At 41.6% G+C, this 26,481-nt stretch overlaps 1 protein-coding gene across 3 annotated transcripts in view; it reads left to right on the forward strand.

Annotated features, from left to right (window-relative positions):
• bnc2 (basonuclin zinc finger protein 2) overlaps window positions 1-26,481 on the forward strand; it is a 669,216-nt gene that overhangs the window by 246,480 nt on the left and 396,255 nt on the right. For 2 of the 3 annotated variants that reach the window (XM_068030498.1, XM_068030499.1), the window contains exon 1: window positions 3,429-3,552. The exons of the other annotated variant lie outside the window; for it this stretch is intronic. In XM_068030498.1, the coding sequence (XP_067886599.1) occupies window positions 3,457-3,552 (96 nt within the window). In that variant the 5' untranslated portion in view covers window positions 3,429-3,456. Of the gene's footprint in view, window positions 1-3,428; window positions 3,553-26,481 lie in introns of those variants that run through there. 3 annotated transcript variants of the gene reach the window in all.

Below are 26,481 nucleotides of genomic sequence, written 5' to 3' on the forward strand. Positions count from 1 at the left end.
TGTCTCAAAGATCCTTGCCCAGTGTGCCTTCATGGGTGACAGCCAGCTGATTTCGCTGTAAAATCTCGCACACTAGTTGGTGAAAGGACATTTCCTTAAGTTATACGGGCAGCTGCAACACGAGAAAGTGTTTACTTGCTTTGTTCTAAATACAGAAATGAATGTGCTCCTTCCCCCTCCTCGCTTTGCCTTGGAGGTGATCTGATTATCATGTGTTCAAGTGGGCTATGCTGTGTAGGGCAGTAACAGTGACAGTTCTGTCCCGCAGAGCCATTAGCAACATATAGTGTCATATGAAGAAACCACTGATCTTTAACCCAGTTCCCTGCGAGCCTCCGACTTAAAGAGATAATACCCCATTCTGCTGACACAGCTTGGATATCTCCCAAAATTATTAAATGGGACATCTTTACCTTTATAGTTTCTAAGCTCCCATATCAAGCAAAAACTCACTTTTTAAAAGAATGAACTGAGAATTTAGGTCTTGTTTTTGAAGCATTCAGAATAATTTCAGAATGTGAGCCCTGGATTTTCTATCATAATTGCAATTTGTTAACGTTTGTGCTAAAGATTTAGTTTTCTGGTTGATATGTAATCGGGTTTGGCAGAGTGAAGGGTGAACAGCAGAACACACTAATTTCATGTTAACTGTTAAACGGAGCAATGGTTTCATAACTTGCCTATTTGGAGATTATAATGCTCTAATTCTGTTCCCCAAATTGGGAAAGAACTGAAAATGTTAATTTCTTAATGCTTACTTGTGAAAAAAAAAGCAAGAGTCTCGTGTTACTCCTGGAAAAGAAGCTTTACATGTTGTCAGAACTAGAGCATAAATACTAAATGCCAAAAGGAGAGTTTTCTCTGGACACTGTTGCAGACATTAAACGGTGCAAGGAATGATTTTTCACCGTCTGGATAAGAGAAATTACAATCATGCATATCAAAAAAAATATTATTTCTCTGTGCACGATACAAAAAGCTAAATTGTTCCAAAAATAATATTGATTTTGTGAGATTGTGGAATATGTACTGTCACACAAACAATACAGAAATCTTGTTTACCGTCTCACAACTGTGATCAGCGAATATTTGACACAGTAAATCCGGTGCAGTGGCAATGAAGGTTCCAACTCAGTATAGATGCGGAGCAGAAAGACCCCAGTAATTGCTATTCCTGCTTCTATCTTACTCTACGTTGCCTCTTTTCAGCGTAAGTTACTCCCGAATCTCAGCATTAATTAATTTCACATTTTGTTTGTCAAACGCTAAACAAAATCATCTCAGTCACTGCTCTTTCTCTGTGAAGGTTTGCTGTGTTCAGTTGAATTGTGCTTTTTTTTGCAGGGACAATTCTAATATTAAATACTTTCGTTTTCTGTAGCTCCTAATCTCATCCTGTGCAGCCCATTTTTTTCCTGTAATGATAGTTTTCAGGTATACTGGCCCTGGGTAATTTCTTCCTGAATGTGAGAAATGGAAAGCAGGTTCTGGTTCCAAAGCAAAGCTCAGTAGTGACTTTGTATATATAGAAAAAGAAAGTGTTGGAGGATTTACAGATAAGAGTTTGGATGATGTAAAGCTTGGAGATTCTTGCACATTCTTGTATGACAAATCGCAGCTTTCCTCTGGAAAGATCCAGACAGGGTCATTCTCAGTGTCTGGGTTACTTTGTCTGTTGATGTCCACATTATAGCAAAGTTAGCAACAAAAAGAAAAGCACAGTAACATCTCTCTGACACTGAGACCTGGCTGGCAGTTTATTGTTGAACACTCTTGGTTGGGAAGCTTGGAACTGGATGTATTAGTTAGTCAGCCTAATAATCCCAGCACAGACTCTATTGATTTTTCTAAGGGCAAGTTTATGAAGTAAATAAACTTGGAGTTGGTATCTTAATAAACTGCTTTGCTCAGTCTGTCACATTTAGTTATGGGGCTGCGGCATTTAAAAAAGGAAAGGCTAATTCTAATACAGAATGTTCACAGCAGGGGTCCAAATTAGCCCTTTGTTTGGGAATGCTAGCTCACTTCAGCTCGCTTTAAGAGCATTCCTCCGTTTTATCCTAATGAGTTGCAACACTGATAATGTGGCTGATGATCTTCCATTGATTTCACTATCACTTGCTTGTCTGGTAATTGATCCGTTGCTGAGCTTCCTAGTTAATTATATCGGCTTTGACATGGCCCCAGTCTAGGGGGAATTTCAAGTCTTGCAGAATAACAGTTTTAATAAAGGAGTCTATTACTGCAGGTGCTGCTACTGCAACTGCAGGCTGTCTAGGCTAGGAGGACTGCGGGACAGAGGGGGAGAGGGAGAGGGAGAGCGAGAATGTGCTATTGGCAGTGTCCTTTAGCCTCTCACAAATAACAGCCATTAGTGGGAAGGTCAGAAGCAGAGTATACAGCTTGACTGGAGAACTGAGTGCCACTTCAGAAATCAAGAGGCTAGCTAATTTTTAAAGGGAGATAGAATGAGGGAGAGGAGGGTTGAGAGTGCAGCTACTGTGTGGCATTATTGATCACACAACAAAGATTCCACCTATGGGATCTTTTCTTGGACCAAAGGTGGACATTGGTGCTTTATTCCTGGGCTATTTTATTTTGTTTTAATGTGTGTTTTTGTGTATTTTTATTTTTTTTTAAATCCAGTATTTCCTGCCTTTGTGCTTTTTAATCTAATGGCAGTGAATTGAATGTAGTCAAGAGCGCATGTGGAGGGAAAGTTTGTAGGAAAGCTTTTAGGGAGAAAAAGAGAGAGAGAGGGGAATGTGCATTTGTGTCACTATTGTGTACATTTGCTGCTTATTTCTCATTGACACACTAATGACACAGAGCTATCACTCGAGTGCTTTCTACTGTGCCAAAGGGTGAGGTTACATTATCACTCTCAAGCTGCAAAGAAGCATAGGATTGTCAGAAAATGCCACAGATTTTTTTTCTTCCTGATCTCTAAATTCCTAAATTGTTCAGCTCTGAGTTGCTGAATGTAATTCCCCCCTCCCAGTTTGTCTGTGTGGAGTTGCCACAGGATGTCATTCTGTGCCTGCCAGTAAGGCTAGTGCTTTGAGTTCTTTGCGCTGTTATCCAATGACATCCAGTCACTGGGAGGGTGAGCTGATGGTCAGGTCTCATCCGTGTTGCCTGCACACCTGACTGGCAGCTGTTAAGCTGTACAGGGCGTGCTTTGGGAGTCACAGTCTATGCATAAATGATCGGGGTATCTGTTCAGGAGGTGCGAAAAGAGAACTGACCCCCAAGGAAAGCACAGTTGAAGCCAGATTCTTAACTGCACTTCTTGCTACTGACAGCCAAGAGGCTTGAAAACCCACCAATACCTTTCAGTCAGGAGCAGCAGAAGGGAATGTGAGGGGGAGAGAGAGAGAGAGAGGGAAAAAAAAGAGTGTGTGTGAGTCAGAGCAAGCGACTTCACTTTAAGAGACTTAAGTACCCAACTACTCCATGCAGTTCAGCACAAGAGCAGCATCCACAGAGCCTGGTTTCATGGGGACATGGCAGAACTCCGAGACTAACCTGCTCTTCAGAATGTCCCAACAGGTGAGTTTGATTTAAATACTTTTTTTTTGGCATGCTTTTTTTTTTGTTTTCTTTCCCAGTTTATTTTTTTCCCCATTCAGCTTGCTGTGTTTCTTTTTTGGTGTAGATTCATGCCATTTATTGTCACTGAGCAGCCGTGTTGCTGTGACTGGATTGTGCATGCCTGCCCTCATTACCTCCCTAAGAGCACGTCTCTGCCTAGCTTGAGGAAAAGGAGGAAGAAAATAAAAGTGCAGCTGGAGCCAGCTGCTGTAAAGTTTCACATTGAGAGAGTTCCAGCAAGGCTTGCAGTTGAGTGGAGTTGATTGTACCTTGAGTGCTTCTAATAAACAGAGCACCGCGTCCCGTCTCCCCCGAATGACAGAGCCTCGGCTGAAACTGATAGTAGGTTGAGGGGCCTCTTCGAGTTTTTTAATTGGCTTCATGTGGTAGAATGCAGGTTTATGTGCTGCGGTGAGGGTCGGAGTGTTGAACTGCAATCCCTGCCAGAGTTCAACAGTGGGATCATTAGTATCTTGTGCAGAGACAGTTTCAGTTCTTAAGATTCTCTCTCTCTCTCTCTCTCTCTCTCCCTCCCTCCCTCTCTCAGCCATCTCTCTCCTTTTCCTACCCTTCTCTCTCTCTTTTTCTCTCTCTGTCTGTTGTCCGAGTAATATCTTCACTTTTCCCCAGTGCTATGCCTGCACTCGGAGCCGCTTTACAGGCAGCTGAGACTTGGCATGCTCCTTCTGATGGGAGACCAGAAATCTTGTTGCAGGGCCAGTAATAACTGATAATTAATCACAGAAGCGGGTGTCTCTGTACCAGGCACTCACTGATACGTGCCCTGCCTGCTCCCTGGTCGTCTTGCAAAATTGTTTGGCTCTGCTGAATGAAAGCAATAGTTTCTTCTTGGATGCATCTCAAACAAGGGCAGGGAAGTTCAAACCCAACCTTTCTACAGGGTCGTTCCTCTCTTCCAGAGTTCTGACATGTGGAATTCTTGCCTAGTTTGGTCATTAGGAACAGAACAGTCAGCCCGGGAGCGAAGACACTCACTGCAGTCGAGTACCAACCTAGCCCACAACAGATGAAAATACTATTAAGGATTCCTAATAAATTTATTGTCTCATTTTTAAGTATTTTGTACTCCGTGTCTATTTTAAAGCAAGACATTTAACTATTTTGGATGCATCGATTGAAAGCAGGTGAATTTTGTTTCCTGTAGAGGGACCCCAGTTACTGCTTATACAAGTGCACACCCTGCATTGCCTCTCTCACTGAGCAAAGGCAGACTGTACCTTCTATTCATTCTGCCTCTCGTTAGATTGCTTTCTTGTAAGGGATATTTATTCATTGGTTGGATCGCTTCCCTTTAAGGAGCAGGGAACAGAAACAACAGCAGCAAGAGAGTGTGGCTCTTCTGAGCTCAGGTCCCTCTGGCTGTAGATGGTTTGAACAAACTGCTTTTGTGTGGTGCGATGTTAATCCCCATTCTGAGACTTGCAGGCGTGCATCATTATCCTTCCAGTCAGTAAAAGTTCACATTGGAAGGGAAGCTCTCATGTCACGAATGCAAGTGGAACAGATGCGACAACATTCTGCAAAGTGTTAATGAGTAATGTAGTGAGGCTCAGACTGCGCAGGTAGAGGAGAGCAGTTGGGACTCTGTTTTTAAATGCTTATTGTGGATGGTCTTTGCATGAGATAAATAGCATTATTTATTTTCAATGCCATGAAGAAATGTGAGCAATCCTGTAAAATTTTAAAATAATATGATAAAGTGGGAATAGAAAGTACCATGTTTGAACATTGACAGATTTAAAAATATATACATGTATGGTAAAGGAGCAAAACTTAATTATTTGTAAAGAATTTGTCAAAAATTCAGTGGAACCCAAATAGATATTTGAATTCTATGTGGGAGGATTCAGTTCTGCAATTCCTTGAATGCATTAGGATTTGGTTCAAGGAGCTACAAGGTTTACTAAGACAATAAAGTATCCTTTTGCTTTGTGGAGCTCACACACTTTTTGGTTTGAGTGTGGATGGGTGAACTTTGCGATTGAATAATACTTAGCTTAAGAAGTGCTGGTGAAAACCAACTTTCTTGAATCACAGATTCCTCTTTTTTTGGGCCGTGGGGAGCAGGGTGGGGGCAATGATTTTCAGAAATAGATTACTCACTTGATTCACGACTGAGCTAAGGAGATAAAAGCCTCCAGAGCTCTCTGGTCATACTCAGTGCAAGGGCTGCGGGATACTGGAATATTCTTTTTGTGTATTGGCGTAAATACATCAAATAGTGAAAAAAATCAAATGCTAATTGGCTTCATTAATTGTTACAATCAATTCCTGCAAAGTGAATATCTTCGTTACCTAATTGTTTTGTTACGGAGCGGGAATATCCACATAAGGAATCCCCATGGAAGATTGCGAGGGATTTGATGTCACACAATCTCATGCCCAGTTTAAATTTGTAACAGAAGATTGTCTGAATATAAATTGCTTCATGTTTTATGTTACACATAATATTGTTTTTGACAGTAATAATGGAAGACACACACAGATGATAATTGTAGAAAGTGACTTTGTTATTTGTGTTCTTAACAAGGGAAAATGCATGACTGATACAAAACACAAATTCCCTAAATAGGAATTCACAGCCGGAATTAATAGTGAAAGCAGGTTTAAAAAAATGGGGTTTGATTTCTTATGTTCTACTCACTTTACATAAATATTTCTTCACCAGACATTCATTTAAATGACAGAGACTAGATTGCAATTTAAGTCAGGTTACTGTGCAGTGCAAGAACATTTTTGGAGGTAGATTTTGTTTTGTTGGTAAGATCAATGGAAGGTTAAAGCAATCAGTCCTTGGTAATGAATAACAGAAAAGAAGGATTTTGTTTGCTGTTTAAAAGCATTGAATCGGCTCTTCAGGGCAAAACCCATTGGGCAGCAGGAACACTTTTCAGCCTTGAAACTGTGCACACCTATTGAGCTATGTATCATCAGTGATTTAGAGAACAACACAGGATTGTGGAACTTTGTCTAATTCAGTGTTTTCAGAACAGAGGAGAAAAAACCAACGTTGTAAGCTCTTTGTGTTTGATGGAAAAATTATATCGAACTTTTAAGGGGTTAATTTGTTTGTGACAGTTTAAATTTGTCAGTCAAATTGGAGTCATATAATTTTCAATAAGTACCTCAGAATTGATCGCTATTTAAAAATGAAAATACTTTTCACTCCAAACTCAGAACTAATATGGGAGGGAATTCCTGGAAACATCAAATACGGAAAATTATTGAAGCAAACGATAATGCTTCTTTGTCCAAAAATCATAGGTTTCCTGTAACTGAGTCATGTTTATGACTGTGATATTTAAACACATAGGTCCACATTAAATTTCATCACAAGGGTTGAAAATTAAGAGCCTGAGTAATGTCCTGCTGTATATTATATTGCCACAAATGTGCTTTAACCTAGGTGAGTTATACTTGGAGAAATTAAGCAAATATTTTTTGTTGTGAGCAATTAAAATTTTAAATGTGCTGTAAAAATAAATTCATAAATGCTGAAGATGATTGAATGATTGAGTGCTGCCATTGTCAATGAATAGATAAATCATTTACTCTTTTGCTTGTTGCATAACAGAAAAATTAGAATTATTTCAGGAACATGTTATGCAGCCTGCACCAGTGCTTGTGGAATATGAACTGTGCATTTATTAACTTCTCTCGGTCCTAAAGATTCTGACCACTCAAAGATCTGTGTGTCTGGTGGCTGCAGATCTGAAACATTGGTGAAAGTGAATGTTTGATTGCACAGTAATGAGGAGATTGTTTTACAGGGATATAAAACACACAATAATTAAAGAGAAAGAATACTTCTTAGTACAACAAAAAAATCATTTTTAAGTCTCACCATGAACTAACAATCAATATGATGTTTACTGCACTTAACAGAAGCATAATATTTTCCGAAAAGAAATATTATTTTGTGTGTTTCTTTCATGTAGTTTATTTTCTTTTGGTAACGAAGATGTTACAAGTAAAAGTGTGAGTGCGATGATCCCAGGACTGCAATAGTGTTGGGTCGGGATGTAGTGATCACCTGTGACAGCAGGTATATGGGCAGCTGCAGATTATATTATCCTCATTTGGTGTGTTTACATGTAAATGACCAAGGCTGTGGAAGTGATGGCCCACATTCCTCAGCAGATTTACATTTGAACTGCCATAGCTAGATTTATTTTGCTTTTCCCAGGGAGAAGGTACCAGAAGACCCGTCTCTAATCCTGTTTTTATTATTTCTTTACTTCTAAAACTGTCGGAATGTTTCAAAGGGTCAGGTTTGCCTCAGGACCCCGATAACCCTTAAAGTGTAGCTGCTGAGGCAGATCTTTGGGGGTGGGGCAAGTAGGGAGAGGATTGGGGAGCTTTTTGATCTGTCACAGGTTGAGACTGACCAGAGTACCTAAACCTCCGGCTCTGCAGCTCTGCTGCCAATAGACCTTTGCTGCGTGACACTCTGCCATTCTTTCCCTGTGTTTTTCACATCAGGAAGGTGGTCTGGTTTTAATCTACACATTGCTCCACTTTCTCCCTGATTTCAGGACTGCTTAACTAGGCTTTAAGTAGCGCGCTTTCAATTGTCTTATACATATATTAAGTACAGATTTCTGAATTCACCAAAATGACTTCAAATCGATCCATTTCCAAAGGCATCTTTTGATCTCAACAGTTCTTGACAGATGGCAGAGAATCTAAAAGCTGTATACAAGGTTTTGCAAGTGAGAATTTGTGGAGAAAATACTGAGGTGGTGGTAATGTGGCCTTGAAGCTTCTGTATTGATTAAAGACATAAAGAAAAGGTTTGAAAAGCCAAGTCATTTTATACCCATCTCAGTTTCTCTTTGGAAAGTTAGGCAGCAGTGAAGGAGATGTTTTAAAACAGCAAGGACTAAACTTCCTGCTGTCTTTTTAAACTAGCGAGGGTAAAGTGGCCAGTCATACTCTCTGAACCGATCACTAGTACAGAAATATAATTAAAGACTATCTTAGTGGAGCACAAACATTAACCAATTAGCAAAATAAACTATAAAAGTCCTTTTTTTGCACATATTAAGAATGTGGGATGGCGGGGGAGGGAGAAGTGAATCAAAAATTAATAGAAAATAATTCTGGTCAATTCTTTCTGTGGGTATTTTGTAAGCCTTGGCACCTAGTCCTCTGTTAGGTTACAAAGACAAACACAGGAGAGTCAGGTTTAGTCTTGACAATATCTTTGCTGGTTTAATTCAATTTTTGAGGTGGCTGGATTTGCAATTCTCCAGCGCATGATTATTTTAAACCTTGTGCCGGACTTCGATTCCAGATCCACACTGGACCCATGAGGCATGCGCCTCGTTCTTCCGGTGAGGCAGCCTTTTCCCTAAGATTCTGCAGGCATGATCACAGTGCAGTAGCTTGACGCGGATCACTCAGGCCTTTGTTAATTAGGAGAGCTACAAATGATACAAATTAAATTCCGACTCCCACTCACTATTTTTGTGAACACTAAAGGAATAACACCATCATTATTACATTTGAGCAGGAATATGGGATTAATGTTGGTCACAATAGTTCAATTAACCTTTTTAAAGTGGTCCTCTGTACTGTGTGTATGTTTGAAGGAGTTGACGCTTTATGGTGCACCTCTTGATTAACGCACAGAGAGGATGCTTTTGAGAAGAACATTGCTGCAGTCTCCCACCCTAGTGTCAGGGTTAGGAGCCAAGCAGTAACCTCAGTGACTAATTAGTTGCTGAGTAAGACATCTGGTAACTGGGCAGTTTGGTTGAGTGAGGATGTGTGTGTATATGTGTGTGTGTGTGTCACTGTCGAGGCCAGAGATTACTAGGACTGTTTGTGATAGTAAGAACTTATTCACTCAGGTCATTGTGACACAGGGGCCAATTCAAGGAAACACAGGCTGTACACTTTGTACACTGATAACAAACTGGTGTCATGGAACTAAATGAGTAACAAAAAAAAAACGTTCTGCTTGTTAGATCTTTTAGCTTAATGAGGGAGCAACAAAATCTTATTGTCATTCCTGGTTAGACTTTGTCTGATCACAATGTCTGATTCAGAATGAGATGATACAGCCCCCACAAAAACTTGACTGTCAATGATTGAATTTCTTTTTATTTTTGACCCAGGAGATGGTTGCTTTTAACTCTTCATGTCCTCAAAGATTCCTTTGGCTTTAAAAGACTTTCTTTTCACTTAGTTTTTTTTTTAAAGTCAGTTAGCACTCTTTAAGTTTTGTTTTGGAAAGGTATTTTGTTTTGTCTCATGTATTTGTTCTTGGCACCATTGTAATGTTTTGGGGAAAGGTGGGTGCATGATCCCCCAAGCCAGGACTGATGGACTCAGTCGCCCAATAGGCAGCGAGGCCTCTGCGAGGGTAATTCATCTGCTGAAGGCGTGAGTGAGGCCAGTTATTAATCACATGAGATGACCAAAGTCCACATCCTTTCCACTCTCTGCTGCATCTCCCCATTACACACAGAACAGAAATTTACTCCAAATTTCTTGTGTTGAATATTACTCTGTAATAGAGGAACACAATGAACCATTGAAACATTCCTTAATTCATAGCATTCTAAGAATAAGCTAGATAATGCAGTGTAGATACATTTGAGCTATTCTTGGAGCTTAAATGTAACATAATCAAAGCCTTAAGAAATAAGGGCACCATGGGAAGAGGGTCCTTCCCTCCTTATATTTACTCAACTTCTGTTTTTAACATTCAACAATCAAATTCTAAACGAATCATTTTTGCCACAGGAAAGTGTGCGTTCTTATTGCAGGATCCAGAGGCTTGAGAGCAAAAGAAGCAAAATATAATGCTTTGGCTGGGAGACACAAGTAATAGGTGCTCCAGACCTGTGTTAGGGTTCTGCATATTGAATCTTTTAACATATTGCCTGAGCAGCATGTGGTTGCAAGTTAAAACTGGAATTTAAATCTCCTGATGGGACAATGAAAAAAGCTTCATTTTTGATGCATTGAGCTCTGCGTTTTCCTATCTTCTCCAGTCTGATAATTGTGGACAGCATGTCATGAACAACTGGCTCCCAACTCACGGGGGTTTCAAATTCAGGGTTTTGTACATTTTAAATTAAGGGAAGACAGATACAAGGGGCGTGGGGGTGGGGAGCTGGGCGCAGGTAAGCATGCAAAAACTTCCTGAGCCTTTCCAATTAGTTGATTTTCCACTCAGGCCCCTAAACCATTTGCTTTTAGGCCCATGGAATGACTTTGCTCTCATTCCATTTCAAAAGTGTCTGAACACAAAGTAAGGTTTGCAGTTCAAGTGAAGCTTTGAGTTCTCTAATGGTTTTTACTCCAACCATCATCGCATGGTATGGTGAGCTTTACATCAACAGACAATTTCCTTTGAGTGTTCTTTGTGTGTTTATTGGGAGAGGTGTTGTTGATCCTTCATCCCCTCATCCTCTGAGGTGCTTTGCCGTCCACTGTTTGATCCACCACATTAATAGTTCAGCTTTAACCTTTCCAGCACTTTCCTTTCCAACTCATTTTCCTCCTATTCCTTCATTTACGTCTGGCTTTCTTTGTGCTTTTTTGTTAAGAAGAAAGACTTGTATTTCTATAGCACCTTTCACAACCTCAGGAAGTCCCAAAGCACTTTTCAGTCAATTAAGTACTTTTGAAGTGTAGTCACTGTTGTAGGAAATACAGCTGACAATTTGTTCACAGCAAGCTTCCACAAACAGCAAAGTGATAATCACCAGATAATCTGTTTTTAGTGATGTTGGTTGATGGATAAATATTGGTTAGGATATTGAGGAGAGCAAAGGAATAGGAGGAGGCCATTTAGCTTCTAATGCCTGTTCCAGCATTCAGTTTGATCATGGCTGATCTGTGACCTATCTCCCTATATCCACCTTTGCCGCATATCTCATATCCAGTACTGCAGTGGGAGTGTCAGCCTGGATTTTTGTGCTCCAAGTGGGACTTCTGACTCAGAGGTGACTGTGCTGCCCATTGAGCCACAACTGACATCATTTTATTTGAGTTACCTTTTATTTAAAAATTTTTTAAATTTTATTTGAGTGTTTTATTTCAAGCATTGCCTCACATTGATCCTCCAACCAGCTAGCAATTTGGTGAAGTCTGATTTTTTTTTTTCTCTCTCAATATGCATGGCATCCTCACTTCCCAGCTGGGGTCTCCCTGAATCGCCTCCTCCACTACATTGGCTGCTCCAATTGAAGTGATGCAAGGAAGCGATAGCCAATCCGACAACTGGTTAGATGCTCTCCTGGTTGGTCTCCAATATTCTATCCTCTGTAAACTTTAGCTCATCCAGAACTCTGCTGTTCGTGTACGAACTCACACCAATGCCCATTCCCCGATCGTCCCTGCGGTCGCTGGCCTACATTGGCTCTCGGTGCAGCAACATCCTAATTTTAGAATTTTCATCCTTGTTTTCAAATCCCTCCATGGCCTAGCCCCTCCCTATCTCTGTAATCTCCTCCAACCCCAAAACCCTCCGAAATGTCAGCGCTCATTCTTGCACATCCCCGATTTTAAACGCTCCGCCATTAGTGGTCATGCCTTCAGCTGCCTAGGCCCTAAACTCTGGAATTCCATCCCAAGACGTCTCTGCCCCTCTCTCTCCTTCTTTAAGACACTCCTTTGAGCCTAATTCTTTGACCAAGCATTTGGTCACCTGTCTTAATATCTCCTTATGTGGCTCGGTGTCAAATTTTGTTTGATAATCACTCCTGTGTAGCACCTGGGGACGTTTTACTACGTTAAAGGTGCTATATAAATGCGAGTTGTTGTTCAACCTGCATGAACTGCCCAAGGACTTGGATCTGAATGATTTCCTTATGGAAACACTGTAATAACGATCATCCTAATTTCATTCCCTCAGGTAATTCACTCATTTTTCCATCTGGTTTCGATGCCACCCCAGGCCTGTGGGAAGTTAACTGCTCCCAACATCATCTCAGCTTCTTCCAGGGGCACTCTGATCTTCTGACACTGGGAATATCTGAACAGGAGAAGGCCGTTCAGCCCCTCAAACCTGTTCTGCTGTTCAATGAGATTATGGATAATCTTTATCCCTGCTCCATGTACTGAGCCTGTTTCCACAACCCTTAATAACGTTACATAATACAAATACGTTAATCTCGGTTTTGAAATTTTGAATTGACCCCCACCCTCAACAGCTTTTTGGGGGGAGAGAGTTCCAGATTTCCACTATCCTTTGTGTGAAAAAATGCTTCCTGACATCACCCCTGAAAGGCCTAACTCCAATTTTAAGGTTATGCCCCCCTTATTCTGGACTCTCCACCAGAAGAAATAGTTTCTCTCTATCTATCTACCCTATCAACTCCTTTAGTTATCTTCAATTAGATCATCCCTTAATTTTCTATTCTCCAGGGAATACAAGCCTAATCTATCTAACCTGCCCTCATAATTTAACCTCTGAGTCCCTGTATCATTCTGGTGAATCTGTGCTGCATCCCCTCCAAGACCAATATACATACTTATTGCAGAGAGAGTGTCCATTTTACTGAGGTAATGCATTGCTGCCAAGGTGACAGAGCTCATCTCTCACTTGAAAGCTGCCAGAAGAAAGCTGACTGTACCTGGTAGATTTGAGAAACAGGTCACACAGAGAGTGATGTGGCTCACTCACATCCAGGTGTGTGCCTGATTTGACCTATTCTATTACATGACCAGTCAGCACCAGCCTATAGCCTGATCAGATTACTGTTGTGTTCAAGGCGGATAGTCAGAGTGACCTGAAACGTTGCTGGTGTGATCTGTCTTGGGATTCCCTAATAACTTATGAGAATCTTAGTAGAAACCCAGCCACCATTGAAACCAATATTTCTGTGTAGATCATGCTTCATTTTAGTGCCTTAAAAAGCTCCACAGATGAAAAGTGATCCTTTGAAGGAGAAATCTTGCTCTTATTTTCATCACATGCACGTGTCATCTGCCAGTGGAGAGTAGTTACACTGAAATTACCTGAGCTCCACCTCTTACCAAAATGATGAACTTTAAAAACAAGATAATGTTTTCAGGCAGCTTTTGCTTCCCTGTATTTATTGTGTTCAGCTAATTTATCACAAATAGAAGGTTCTAATCCCAACCAGTGACTTCAGTAAGTCTGTGACTGCATAGACTCATTCCGTAAAGCAACATTACTCTTGCAATATCAACATGATGTATTTTAATATAGACACAGATTAAAAACATCAAAAGCTGTAAATAATTTTGAAGAGCAACTTTTTAGACTGCCCCTTTTCAAATTCAGGCTGACTCTTGTATCCATGTCACATCATGAGCAGCATTCCTCACTGTTATACAGTGGTGTTTTTCTCTCTCTGAATTTACATTATCAAAACAGAACACTGATGGTAGAAAGGGCAGACAATGACACATGCAGGACTGGGACCAGTAAGGGAAGACATATGAGGGACATCTTCCCCGCCTGTTGCATATATAGTGTCGATGCTAATAGCTCCTGGCTCATTAGTGTGGACTGAGTGAGACTTGTACAAGTGTCACTTTACAAGAAACTGCTGGAATCCTTCACTCCAGAGTTGGTCAGCTTGGAGCGATGACATGCAGCATTTTGCCCTCTTGAAAGTATAACTATGGATATAAGTTAGGGCATGATAAAAATGTGTTTCCATATGGCCCCGGTTTATCAAGGCGGAGTGCTGAAAAGCCCTTGTGGATTTCACTTGCCCTCTCTCAATGCACAGACCAGAGGAGGTGTTAATGCTATTCCTGATTTAATAGTTCCTGAGCCTGGATGTCACCACCCGTCCTGTCAGCTGGTAATCAGGGGACATTACCATCATTCCTGCTCTCGTTAGTGCCTGCATAGATTGACATTGCGAAAATGCTTCCTGCAGTCTGGAGCATATGAATGTCATCTGCTGGGTGTGGTGTTCAGAAACTGCCAGCTCCTTTCAAACAGCTAAATCAAGTGTGGGGAATTTTTTAAAACCTTTTGTGTTTATTTTCCCCTTTTTACCTCCCTGCTTTCTCTTTTATTTTTCTCGGCATGCTATTGGCACAATCCCCGACATGCGAAAAGGCATCTGTGATTGTTTGTGTCTAAACTGCGCTGACACCTCACCTTCCACAAGTTTAATGCTAACACAGCTGTGACTTACTGCTTTTAGAAACATCCCAGCCGGGAATTAGGGAGCTATCTTTCCAATGACGGATGCAGTTTCAGTTGCTATTAATTTCGGAGAAGTAGAATTTTTAACCCCCCACCTGCCCCCAACTTTCCCTGCTCCTTCTCTATCCTAGGCTGTCATGCAGGCACCCACCTGCCAAGAATGAGGCATATTGATTTTGTCATATGAACATTGATTTTAAATTTGCTGGAAAGAAGAGAAGGCCTGTTACAAGAGCTGCCAGACACTTAGCTGAAAAAAATTTGCATATTAACAGATAATGCTTGTGGAGACAAAAGGATCATTCCCTGACACATTCAACCCACAATGGATTTTGATCACCAAACATCGAAGGTGTAAGGAAGAGCATTCCAGACACGGCTAAGGTGATACAATCCACAAAAGCCAGGATTGGTTAAACCAGCTGGTCACGTGATTAATTGGTTACTCAAGGGTTTTTTGAGCTGGCCACAGAGAATTTGAACTAAAAGACTGTTTGCTGCTGGAGTGAGAAAACCTCTCCTGTCTGCTCCCATCTCTTTCTCACAAGTCTCTCGTCCCACAGAGGACACCTCAAGAGAGAAAAGTCTCCTACATCGAATACGGTTTAAAAAGACTACAAAACCCCATTGAAAAGCAAGACTTACCTACAATCAAGGACTCTACAGCAAGCTTGAAGAACAGTAACCAAAACCACCTTCAGATATTGTCTCAAACGTTTCCAACTTATTTCTTCTCTTTTCTGTCTCTATCTGCATATGCATATTGCGTATGCATGCTAGCATGGGCATATCGCGTAACCCGAGGCGTTAACCGAATTAGAGTTATAAAGTTCAACCTTTTTTCTTTAAACCTAAGAAAATCTGTTCAGCTAGCTTCTTTGCCTTATAATTGGAAGTTAGTGAACAAGGATTCACTAAGTGGGAGCTTAAAAAAAACAGTGTGTTTAAAATTAAAACCTGTTAGGGTAAGACCAGGTGAAGGCGGAGAGGAAACCCTAGACCCCTTTCTCACCTGGTTGTAACAGAATTTTGGGTGCTACCATCCTGGATTTTACCCACAGACAAATGAGAAATTGGAAGTGGGAAGCCAAATTGTTCCTAATTGTAAAGAGCAAGATTTCAATACAGGTTTTCTTCTGGTTGTGTGTGATTGATTATTAACATGTCTGCAACTGAAGCTAGTAGTACTCCAAGTCAAGGTGAAGTAACTTAGGATAAGTTAAAAACACTCTCTATGGAGGAGTTGAGGAAAATGGCTGAGCAGTGTGGGATCATTGCACATGGCAAGGCTAGGAAGTCTGAACTCTTAAGACTAGTGGCCAACCATTTTTACCTTGAATCTGAAGAAGCAGAAAGAGGGTTAGAAATAGACCCAGACAGGGTATTGCTGGCAAAGATACAATAGGAACAGAGGAAACTTGAATTTGAGGAAAGAGAGCGAGAGAAAGAAAGAGCCTTCCAGAAAGAATGTGAAGAGAGCAGAAGCAGCTTGAGTTAACTAGGGGGTGACAGAGTAACTCCAGTGAAAGCATGGCCAATGTGGAGGAGCGTAATTCAGGGCTGGGTATAGAATTGTTAAAACTATCTCAACTAATCCCAAAATTCAATGAGGAAGATGTGGAAGAATTTTTGTATCTTTTGAGAAACTGGCAAGGCAGCTAAAATGGCCAGCTGAATACAAAGTAAGTTAACTGGAAAAGCCCATGAGGTTTATTCCCTGTTGCCAGATGAGAGTTCATCAAATTATGAACTGACAAAAAAAATGCTATCCTCAGGGCATATGAATTAGTATCCAAAGCCTATCGCCAAAAGTTTAGAACACTCAAAAAGCAAGCTAATCAAACTTTTCTGGGGTTTGAAAGAAGTAAGCAGCTGGCTTTTGACCAGTTGCTGAGGGCTCTTAGAGTACAGCTCAGCTATGAGAATCTCAGAGAAGAAATTCTGTTCGAGGAATTTAAACACTCTCTCCCATTCTTCATAAAGACCCATATAGAGGAGCAGCAGGTTCAAAGAGCCTGGCAAGTGGCCATCCTGGCTGATGAGTTTGCTTTAATTTATATAAGTCAGTTTCCCAGAGGAAAACCTTTCCTAGTCACCCCCACAAATCTGAAAAGGATAAAGGGTGGGAATCTGATAGGAGCCCAAACAGTCCTGAGAGAGAAAGAAAAGCAGTAGACACAGGGGGCTCTCCTCTAGCCAAAAGGAAGGTGCTGTGAGCAGGAGTGAGACCCGAAGACCTGTGTGCTTCCATTGTAATAAGGCAGGGCATCTAAAAGCTGACCGCTGGAAATTAAAGGGAAAACCTATAGGGTTAATCAGGGCACATCCGCTCAGTGAAGAAGGAATCCTGGAGGAGAGCACAGCAGGGCAAGCTGTGGCTTTAACTGCACTAAGAGTGCAACCCAGGAAGTTTACTACTGCAAGTGTAGGAAAAGTTAATAGGATTCCTGAAGGCTATCAGGGTTTTGTGTTTGAAGGGAAAGTAACTCCATACCCCTTGTGTGGGGCAAACAAGCCCATAGTAACTGTCAGGAACACAGGGGCCACTAGATCCCTTTTACTGGGAAAAGGCCTGATCTTTCCCCCGGAGAGTGCAGTGAACACCAGAATAGTGGTGAATGGTATTGGAGGGCAGTGTATGCCTGTACATGTACACCAGGTGTACCTAGTTTCGGGACAGGTGACTGTAGCAATTGTTTCTAGTTTGTCTGTGGACAGGGTTGACCTACTCCGAGGTAATGATCTGGTGGAGGTGGAAGTGAAGGTGGTAGCACCACCCCCACCCCCGCCCAGTAGTGAAAGAAAGACCGCAGGAGGTCAGAGAGGCAGGGCCATGGTAGGAGATGGTCCCCTGCATTCTCCCTGAATGTTTAATGAATCAGGCCATGATCAAACCAGCTCCCCCAGAGGAGGAGTGCAGGCAGATGACCATGACGTCTGTCTGTCCGAGAATTTCTTTGGGAAGTTAGAAGACCCAGGGACTAAGGCTCAAAGGGCCAACCAAGTATTGCGAGAGTTAGCACAGGCTGCCCAGTCTGAAAGTGAAGCAGAGGGAGTCCCTGATTGCTATTATTTAAAGAATGAGGTACTGATGAGGAAATTGAATTCTCCTCACAGACCTGAGAGCAAGGAATGGACAGTAGTTCACCAGTTAGTGCTGCTGCAGAGATGCAGGAGAGAAATATTAAGAAGGGCCCACGAGAGTACAGTGGCTGTACATGTCGGTATACGAAAGACCAAAGCCCACATAAGACAGCAGTTTGACTGGCCAAAACTCCACAAGGATGTGGTGGAGTACTGAAAGAGTTGCCACGTGTGCCAGGTTGAGGGGAAACCCCAACCTACAGTGAAACCTGCACCCCTATGTCCTGTACCAGTGTTAGGAGGACCCTCCAGCAGAGGGCTGATGAACTGTAAGGGACCCCTGCTGAGAACAAAAGGGGACAGGCAGGCACAAGGCTGGCAAAAGGTTAGAAACAGAAGGGGAAAAAGTGAACAAGAGGGCAGGTTAAAGGAAGTCTGGGAGGAATCTTGGATGAAAATCCCTACTGTCCTGTCAGCTAACCCCGAAAAATGTGAAAAGTTAGACCCCACATCCTCCTATGTAAATGCAGATACCAGAAGCACCCCACCAGAGTTGCTAACAGCATTTACAGGAACCTGCAGATACAAAGAAAGAACCCTAGGGGGCAGAGAAACCATGAGGGTGATGCCTTACCTAATCGAAGTGCCACTGGGGAGTGCAGTAGAGTCTGCACAAATACCTGCAGGCAGGAGTGTCCCAGAGGATATAGGGGAGATTAAACAAGAATGCTCCCCCACAATCAGGAAAAAAGAGAACCACCCATCCCCTGAAGTCAAAAGCCTTTGCATGACTCAGCAAAGCACTGAAGGAGAGTTCAGGATAGACCTGCCCACTACTGACTCTCCTGAAAAAATAAATTCCAACTTGGGGCTAATTAAACCTAATCATCTCAAAGACACCCTAGGCAGTCATGGAAATGGGCAAACTGAAGAAAATCCTCCCCAAAGAACCACATATTTATTGGGATACCAAAAAAGGGCAGTTTAAAGCAACACTGCTACCAAGAAAAGACAGGCTGTAATAAGACTTGGGATTTATCAATGTATGTGAATGACTGAGAGAGAGAAACACATGCTTTTTCCTGTATCTTGTGTTTTCTCTCTCGACCCTTTTTAATGAAATGCACTTTTCACATCGCATTTCATTCTGCTGGGTCTGGAGGTGTCATGCAGGCCCCCACCCACCAAGAATGAGGCATATTGATTTTGTCATATGAACATTGATTTTAAACATGCTGGGAAGAAGAGAAGGCCTGTTACAAAGGCTGCCAGACACTTAGCTGAAAAATATTTGCATATTAACAGATAGTGCTTGTGGAGACAAAAGGATCATTCCCTGACACATTCAACCCACAATGGATTTTGATCATCAGACATTGAAGGTGTAAGGAAGAGCATTCCAGAGACGGGTAAGGTGATGCGATCCACAAAAGCCAGGAGCGGTTAAACCAGCTGGTCACATGACTAACTGGCTGGTCCAAGGTTTTTTTGAACTGGACACAGGGTTTTTGAACTCAGAAGACTGCTCGTGGAGCGAGAAGACCTCTCCTGCCTGCTCCCATCTCTTTCTCTCAAGCCTCTGGACCCACTGAGGGCACATAAACCTCAAGAGAGAAAAGGCTCCTACATCGAACAAGGTTTAAGAAAAATACTGGGCCCCAACGAAAAGCAAGACCTACCTACAATCAAGGGCTTTACAGTAAGCTCGAAGAACAGTAACCAAAACCATCTTCAGATATTGTCTCAAACTTTTCCACTTTATTTCTTCTGCTCTTTTCTGTCTCTATCTGCATGTGCGCATCGTGTATGCATGCTAGCGTGGGCACCTCGTGTATCCATAGGCATTAACCGAATTAGAGTTTAAGTTTAGTAAAGTTCAAACTTTCTTTAAACCTAAGAAAACCTGTTTGGCTAGTTGTTTTGCCTTATAATTGGAAGTTAGTGAACAAGGATTCACTAAGGGGGAGCTAAAAAAGCAGTGTGTTTAAAATTAAACTCTGTTACAGTAAGATCAGGTGAAGGCTGAGAGGGAACCCTAGACCCCTGTCTCACCGGTCATAACACAGGCCAATAAATGCCCCAGCAAGTGTCCGGCATGGTTTGGTGAAACGTACTGCAGTAGTTTTCATTATTCGTCCTCCTTCTTTCCTGTATGGCTTATTGTTCCTGATTTGTTCAGAGGGTGAAGTGAAATCCAACTTTACATGATGCAATACTGACCTAAAGATGGAGCTGGGATTCATCCCTATTTTGTTGATGCCAGGTGCAGACTGACATCGAAGCTAAAAGCTCAGTTCATTTGGTTCAATCACTGTAATATTTCAGGTAGTTGTTGCACATGGTGCTCCCATAAATCTTCCAGCACAGAAGCAGGCCATTCAGCCCATTGTGCCTGGGCTGACACTGTGAAAGAGCGATCAATTAGTCCCACACCCCCTGCTCTTTACTCTGCAATTTTTTTCATTTTCAAGTATTTATCCAATTCACTTTTGAAAGTTACTATTGAATCTGCTTCCACCGCCCTTTCAGATCATCACAACTCGCTCTGTTTAAAAAAAAAAAATCTCCTTATCACCTATTCTGGATCATTTGCCACTTAACTTAAATCTGTGTCCTTTGGTTACCGACCCTCCTGCCATTGGAAACAGTTTCTCCTTATTTACTCTATCAAACCCCATCATGATTTTGAACATCTCTATGAAACCTCCTCTCGACCTTCTTTGCTCTAAGGAAAACAATCTCAGCTTTCCCACTCTCTCCACATAACTGAAGTCCTTCATCCCTGGTATAATTCCAGTAAATCTCCTCTGCAGCCTCTCCAGGGTCTTAACATCCTTCCTAAATTGTGGTGCCTACAATGGAACACAGTACTCCAGCTGGGGTCTAAGGAGTGATTGATAAAGATTTAGCATAACTTCCTTACTTTTTTTCTCTATTCTTTTACTAATAAAGCCAAGGATTCCATATACTTTTATATGAAACAGTCTTCGCAACTTGCCATGCCATCTTCAAAGATTTGTGTACATACACCCCCAAGTCACTCTGCAGCTGCACCCTCTTCAAAATTGTACCAATGAGTTGTCTACAAACAGCAATGGTGCCACTAATCTCAGTCTCCATGTGACACAATGGCTGGAAATTCTGAGTTTGCAGTGTTTTCTGGGCTACAGATGTGAACTAGGTACCAAAGTGAAATATTCCCTTAAACACTGCCTGATGATCCCTAGTCTGTGCTTTGCTAGCTGACATGAACAGAGTGGTGGTTGGGATGCTACAATGGGAGACAAGAAGAGGGAGGTTGGGAAGGAAATGAGCGAACTGCTTGTGCCTTCGTATGAAATGTTTCCCACAGTTTGACTGCAGCGATATAATAAAAGCAAAATATTGCAGATGCTGGAAATCTGAAATAAGAACAAGAAATGCTGGAAATACTCAGCAGGTCGGGCAGCATCTGTGGAGAGAGAAGCAGAGTTAATGTTTCAGGTCAGTGACCCTCCATCGGAACTGGCAAATGTTAGAAATGTAATAGGTTTTAAGCTAATAAAGCGGGGGTGGGGCAAGAGATAACAAAAGGCAAGGTGTTAATAGGACTCCCCACTATGGTTGACAGGGCCCTCAACTGTGTCCGGCCCATTTCTTGCACCTCTACCCTCACCCCTTCCTCTCTCTCCTAGAACCACAACAGGTTTCCCCTTGTCCTCACTTTACACCCACCAGCCTCCACATCCAAAAGATCACCCTCCGCTATTTCCGCCATGTCCAGCGTGATGCCACGACCAAACGCATCTTTCCCTCCCCTCCCCTGTCAGCATTCTGAAGGGATCATTCCCTCCACGATACCCTGGTCCACTCCTCCATTACCTCCAACACCTCGTCCCCTTCCCACAGCACTTTCCCATACAAACGCAGGAGATGTAACACCTGCCCCTTTTACCGCCTCTCTCCTCACTATCCAAGGTCCCAAACATTCCTTTCAGGTGAAGCAGCGATTTACTCGGACTTCTTTCAATTTAGTATACTGTATTCGTTGCTCACGATGTGGTTTCCTTTACATTGGGGAGGCCAAACGCAGATTGGGTGACCGCTTTGTGAAACACCTCCACTCAGTCTGAAAGCATGACTCCGAGCTTCCGGTTGCTTGCCATTTCAACACACCGTACCGCCCCAACCCCCCACTCTCATCCCTACATCTCTGTCCAGGGCTTGCTGCAGTGTTCCTGTTAACATCAATGCAAGCTCAAAGAACAGCATCTCATTTACCGATTAGGCACACTACAGCCTACTGGACTGAACATTGTGTTCAATAATTTTAGAGCATGAGCCCTTTTTATTTTTTTAATTTTTTATTTGTTTTATTTTAGTTTGTTTCATCATTCATTTTTTTACCATGTGCCTACCCATTTTTTTTTTTTCAGGTTTGTGCTTTGGGCCAGGGCTGTTCATTTTTCTGTCAATTAACACCCTCTCTGCACTAACGCTTTGTCTTTCACCACGCCATTAACATACTGTTTGTCTTTGCTGCATGACCTTCTGGTCAGTTATTCTCTGTGACCCTCTGTCCTATCAACACCTTCACTTTTGTTATCTCTTGCCCCATCCCCACTTTATTTGCTTAAAACCTATTACATTTATAACATTTGCCAGTTCTGATGAAGGGTCACTGACCTGAAATGTTAACTCTGCTTCTCTCTCCACAGATGCTGCCAGACCTGCTGAGTATTTCCAGCATTTCTTGTTTTTATTTTGACTTCAGCAATGTTTGACCCTTGCCCTGAGGGCGTCGCTTTCCTGAGCATTGCCCTTGACATCACTGAAATTTCCCAATTGACTGTTATTTATAGAAATCATTAGTGAGCTGTTGAATTGTTAAAGGCTGACTATAAATATTCAAAGATAAATTAATTAAGTGCGCACTGCAAACTGTTGAAAATAAACATTAAATTTAATGAAGGAACAGCTAATTTTTTTTCCTATCCTGATTTAGTGTCACCAATATGAAGTGGGAGGAGCAGAGCCAGTAGTGAGGGACATTTTCCAAACCACAAACCCAACACCACCTTGTCACAGTTGTATAAATGGGTTATATGAACTCATTTATTGCATGTAATCAACAACAACAACTTGTATTTATATAGTGCCTTTAATATAATAAAATGCCCAAGGCACTTCAGAGTGTTTATCAAACAAAATTTGACAGCGAGACACATAAGGAGATATTAGGGCAGGTGACCAAAAGCTTGATCAAAGAGGTAGGTTTTAAGGAAGGTCTTAAAGGAAGAGAAAGAGGTGGAGAGGTTTAGCAAGGGTGTTCCAGAGTTTGGGACTTAGGCTGCTCAGTGATACTGTTGTATTAGCTGCATTGTAACAAGGCTTTGCTGTCCAGCTGCACACAGATACCAGACTCTTTTTGCAAATTAGATTTACTGGGCTGAAGGGTCCTGTTCATCCAAACCTATTGTATGATTACTATGATCGCTCACTCTTTCTGAAACTTTCCATCTCACCTACTCTGAATTGACCAGCTGAAGAGACGATCAAAGAGTGTACAGACATATGCACTGTCTCTCCCCCTGCTCTGGTGCCAGTGCTGCTTTATTGGGGAGTCGTTAACAGAGGATGAACCAATAACCAGCTCATTGCAAGTGAAGTCAACCATATTCTGAGAAGGGAGTGAGGTTTATGCCCATCTCTCTGTGGGAGATAGGGAGCAGATTCTGTAACGTGTGATGGTGTTTAGAAGTTCATTATCTGGTCGGTAGTTGAAATATCCCCCATTCAAATCTCTGAAAAATTGAATCTGTGTGTAAATATATTGTGAAATCTTGAAGATGGTATGCTGTGAACTTTTCCCCTACCTGACTTTTTTAATCATAATATCGTATGGCACAGAAGACAGCCATTTGGCCCATCATGTCTGTGCTGAGACTTTGAAAGAATTAGCCCCACCCTCTTGCTCTTTCCCGATAGCCCTGCAAATTTTTTCCTTTTAAGTGTTTTAAACAGGACAATTGCAGCACAGAGAACTAACCTTGTGTTGTTGTATTTGAAGGATTTATTATCTGATTTGCTTTACTTTTAAAACCCATGTGTTCAAATAGTGAAATGTTGTTTTGTCATTTTATAATAATTTATTATTTGTTGCTGTATTTCCTGAAGTTCAATGTTTCTCTGAATACAGTCTGTTGGGATAACAGAAAGCACCTCATGTACTCAGCAGTAACACAACTATAAGTTCACATTCTGCAAAGCCTCCTGTTTAAGGATAAGGATTTGGTTAATCTGGTTGACAAAAATATCATCAATGGTTCAAAGGTTTTTCAGCTTGTCCTTTCCCCTTTCTCCCATCTATTCCACCTGATTCCATACATTTAGTGACTAGCTGTTAACAGGATGTTGCCTGCCCTGCTAAACCTTAATGTATTTTTCTTTCCTCTTTCAATGAATAAACTAAACTCTGAATGAAATCTCAGCATTGCTGGTAATGGCTGATAGCAGTGTCACATTCTTATCTGAGATTCTGTTTTGATATTGTCTTATCGAGGGTTGCAACCAAAGGCAGCTCAGTTTATCAAAATATTTGAAAAAGAAAAGCATCAAAATTAGTCTACAGCAGAGGGGGGAAATCGATTCAGTTTGTATTTGCAAGCTCTGTTGATTTGGTGCTTTTTCTCTCTCTCTCTCTCTCTCTGCCAAATGCCTGTCACTGCAGAAGAAGTGGGGGGGGGGGGGGGGGGGCGGGGAGACGGAATGCTGCTAAAATCGTGTCACGTAGCACTAATTCATCTGCACTCATTAGAGTGAGCGAGGGACAGCGCTGATGGCCAGGAGCTCCACTCTACACATGACATACGAACAGTTTGGGGAATAGAAAATTGCTTTCTCAGGAAGACCAGCCAATTAAGGACTTGACCATATTGAATGTCAAGTGTTAATTTAGGTTTTTCTTCATTTTCCCAGTAGTAATGTGGGTCCTGTGATGAGCAAATACATGTCAAGTAAAGTTGATTGCATGAAGGACCCAGGGTATTATATGTCACTGACAAGTCACAAATGTACTTCAGTGCTTTAACCCCTTAGGTGACCGCGGAGAGGATTAACTGTACAGACATAGGAATTGATAAGAATAGTTTCCATTACGGAAAATTGTTAGCTGGGACAGACAGGAATAGTGCAAGGTGGGATGGGCTGAGAATCGAGCTTGATGAGTTTTTTTTCTCTCTGTCTAAAACGAGAAGGCTTTTCTGGTCATTATTGAAGGCAAGAATCTGTGTTGCTGATTGAAGCTGTGATTCTCATTAGCGCTAAAGTGATAGACTTTTCATTACTGCATCTTAATGAGCTGTTTAATTTTTATGTAACATTTTAGTATTTTTATTGTTTATGGTAATATGCCTATTATCACCTATTGCTTGTAGGGATATTAGCAGCTTTACATTTTCATTATCCATGCGTGGTTTTCCTTCTTCACTCTTTTTCTTTCATTGGAACTCTTAACCCTCCAGAGCGGCACATTTCTCACACAGTACAGATAGTCTTTCAACCTGTACATTTTATAAAGGAAATGAGTGTGAAAGCGATTGAAATCAGTCCCCATTCTCCACCATTTAACACTAGATACCAAGTATCCCCATTCCAGAAATCAGTCCCTGTGTTTACAATGTACAAAAACAAACTGCAATAAATGCATTCCAAAGGTGACAGTTGAAAAAGGAAAAAAGTTACCAATCGATTTTTGTCATGTGGAGTTATGTAGCTAATATTTAAAAATCTGGAAAATTAAAAAAAAAAATGCTTTGGTTTCAAAGAAAGAATTCAATCTTTTTAGTTAATCTGTGTTGGATTTGGTATCGTTAAAAATATTATAACTGCTCCTGAAAACATCAACAAAATAAACATCATATAAAAACAATCTGGTAAACCACAGAAATTGTGCCCTAGAACTTAGATTGTGATGCACTACAATCGACAACAGTTCAAATAAGTATTCAAATGTTTGTATTTGGAATAATGGATTAACCGTGTTTTATAGTATTTTAATTATGTCCAATATGGTATTTTATCCTTTGTTGATTGGGTTTGATAAATTAACAATATTGACACACAATGTCCACAGGCCCACGAGATATGGGCAGTGTTCGGGGAACAGTGGGACCCATCTGGTTCACTAATGTCCTTTAGGGAGGGATATCTGCCATTCTCACCTGGTCTGGCCTACATGTGATTCCAGACCCACAGCGATGTGGTTGGCTCTTAACTGCACTCTGAAATGATCTCACAAGCCACTCAGTTGCCAAGGGCAATTAGGGATGGGCAAAAAATTCTGGCCTTGCCAGCAATGCCCACATCCCATGAAAGAATCAAAAAAACATTTACATCCACTGATTGATGCACTGGCAACTTTAACAGAAGTTTAAATGCTATTTCTGGTCGGGTACATTCACAGCTTCACTCACTGGTGAAGTGAGGCCTAACTGCTTTCTATGATGGCTGGGCAACCAGAGTACAGAGTTGGTTCTAAAACAAGAGATATTTGGTATCAAATTGAAAGTTGCCTTTACCCCATAAACGTACCTTCCAGCCCCTGTTATTGGGAAGTTGTTGTGGTTCGTGGAGAGGCAGAATTAGGACAGGAG

Source organism: Heterodontus francisci, chromosome 4, assembly GCF_036365525.1.
Source record: "Heterodontus francisci isolate sHetFra1 chromosome 4, sHetFra1.hap1, whole genome shotgun sequence".
Taxonomy (NCBI): Eukaryota; Metazoa; Chordata; class Chondrichthyes; order Heterodontiformes; family Heterodontidae; genus Heterodontus; species Heterodontus francisci.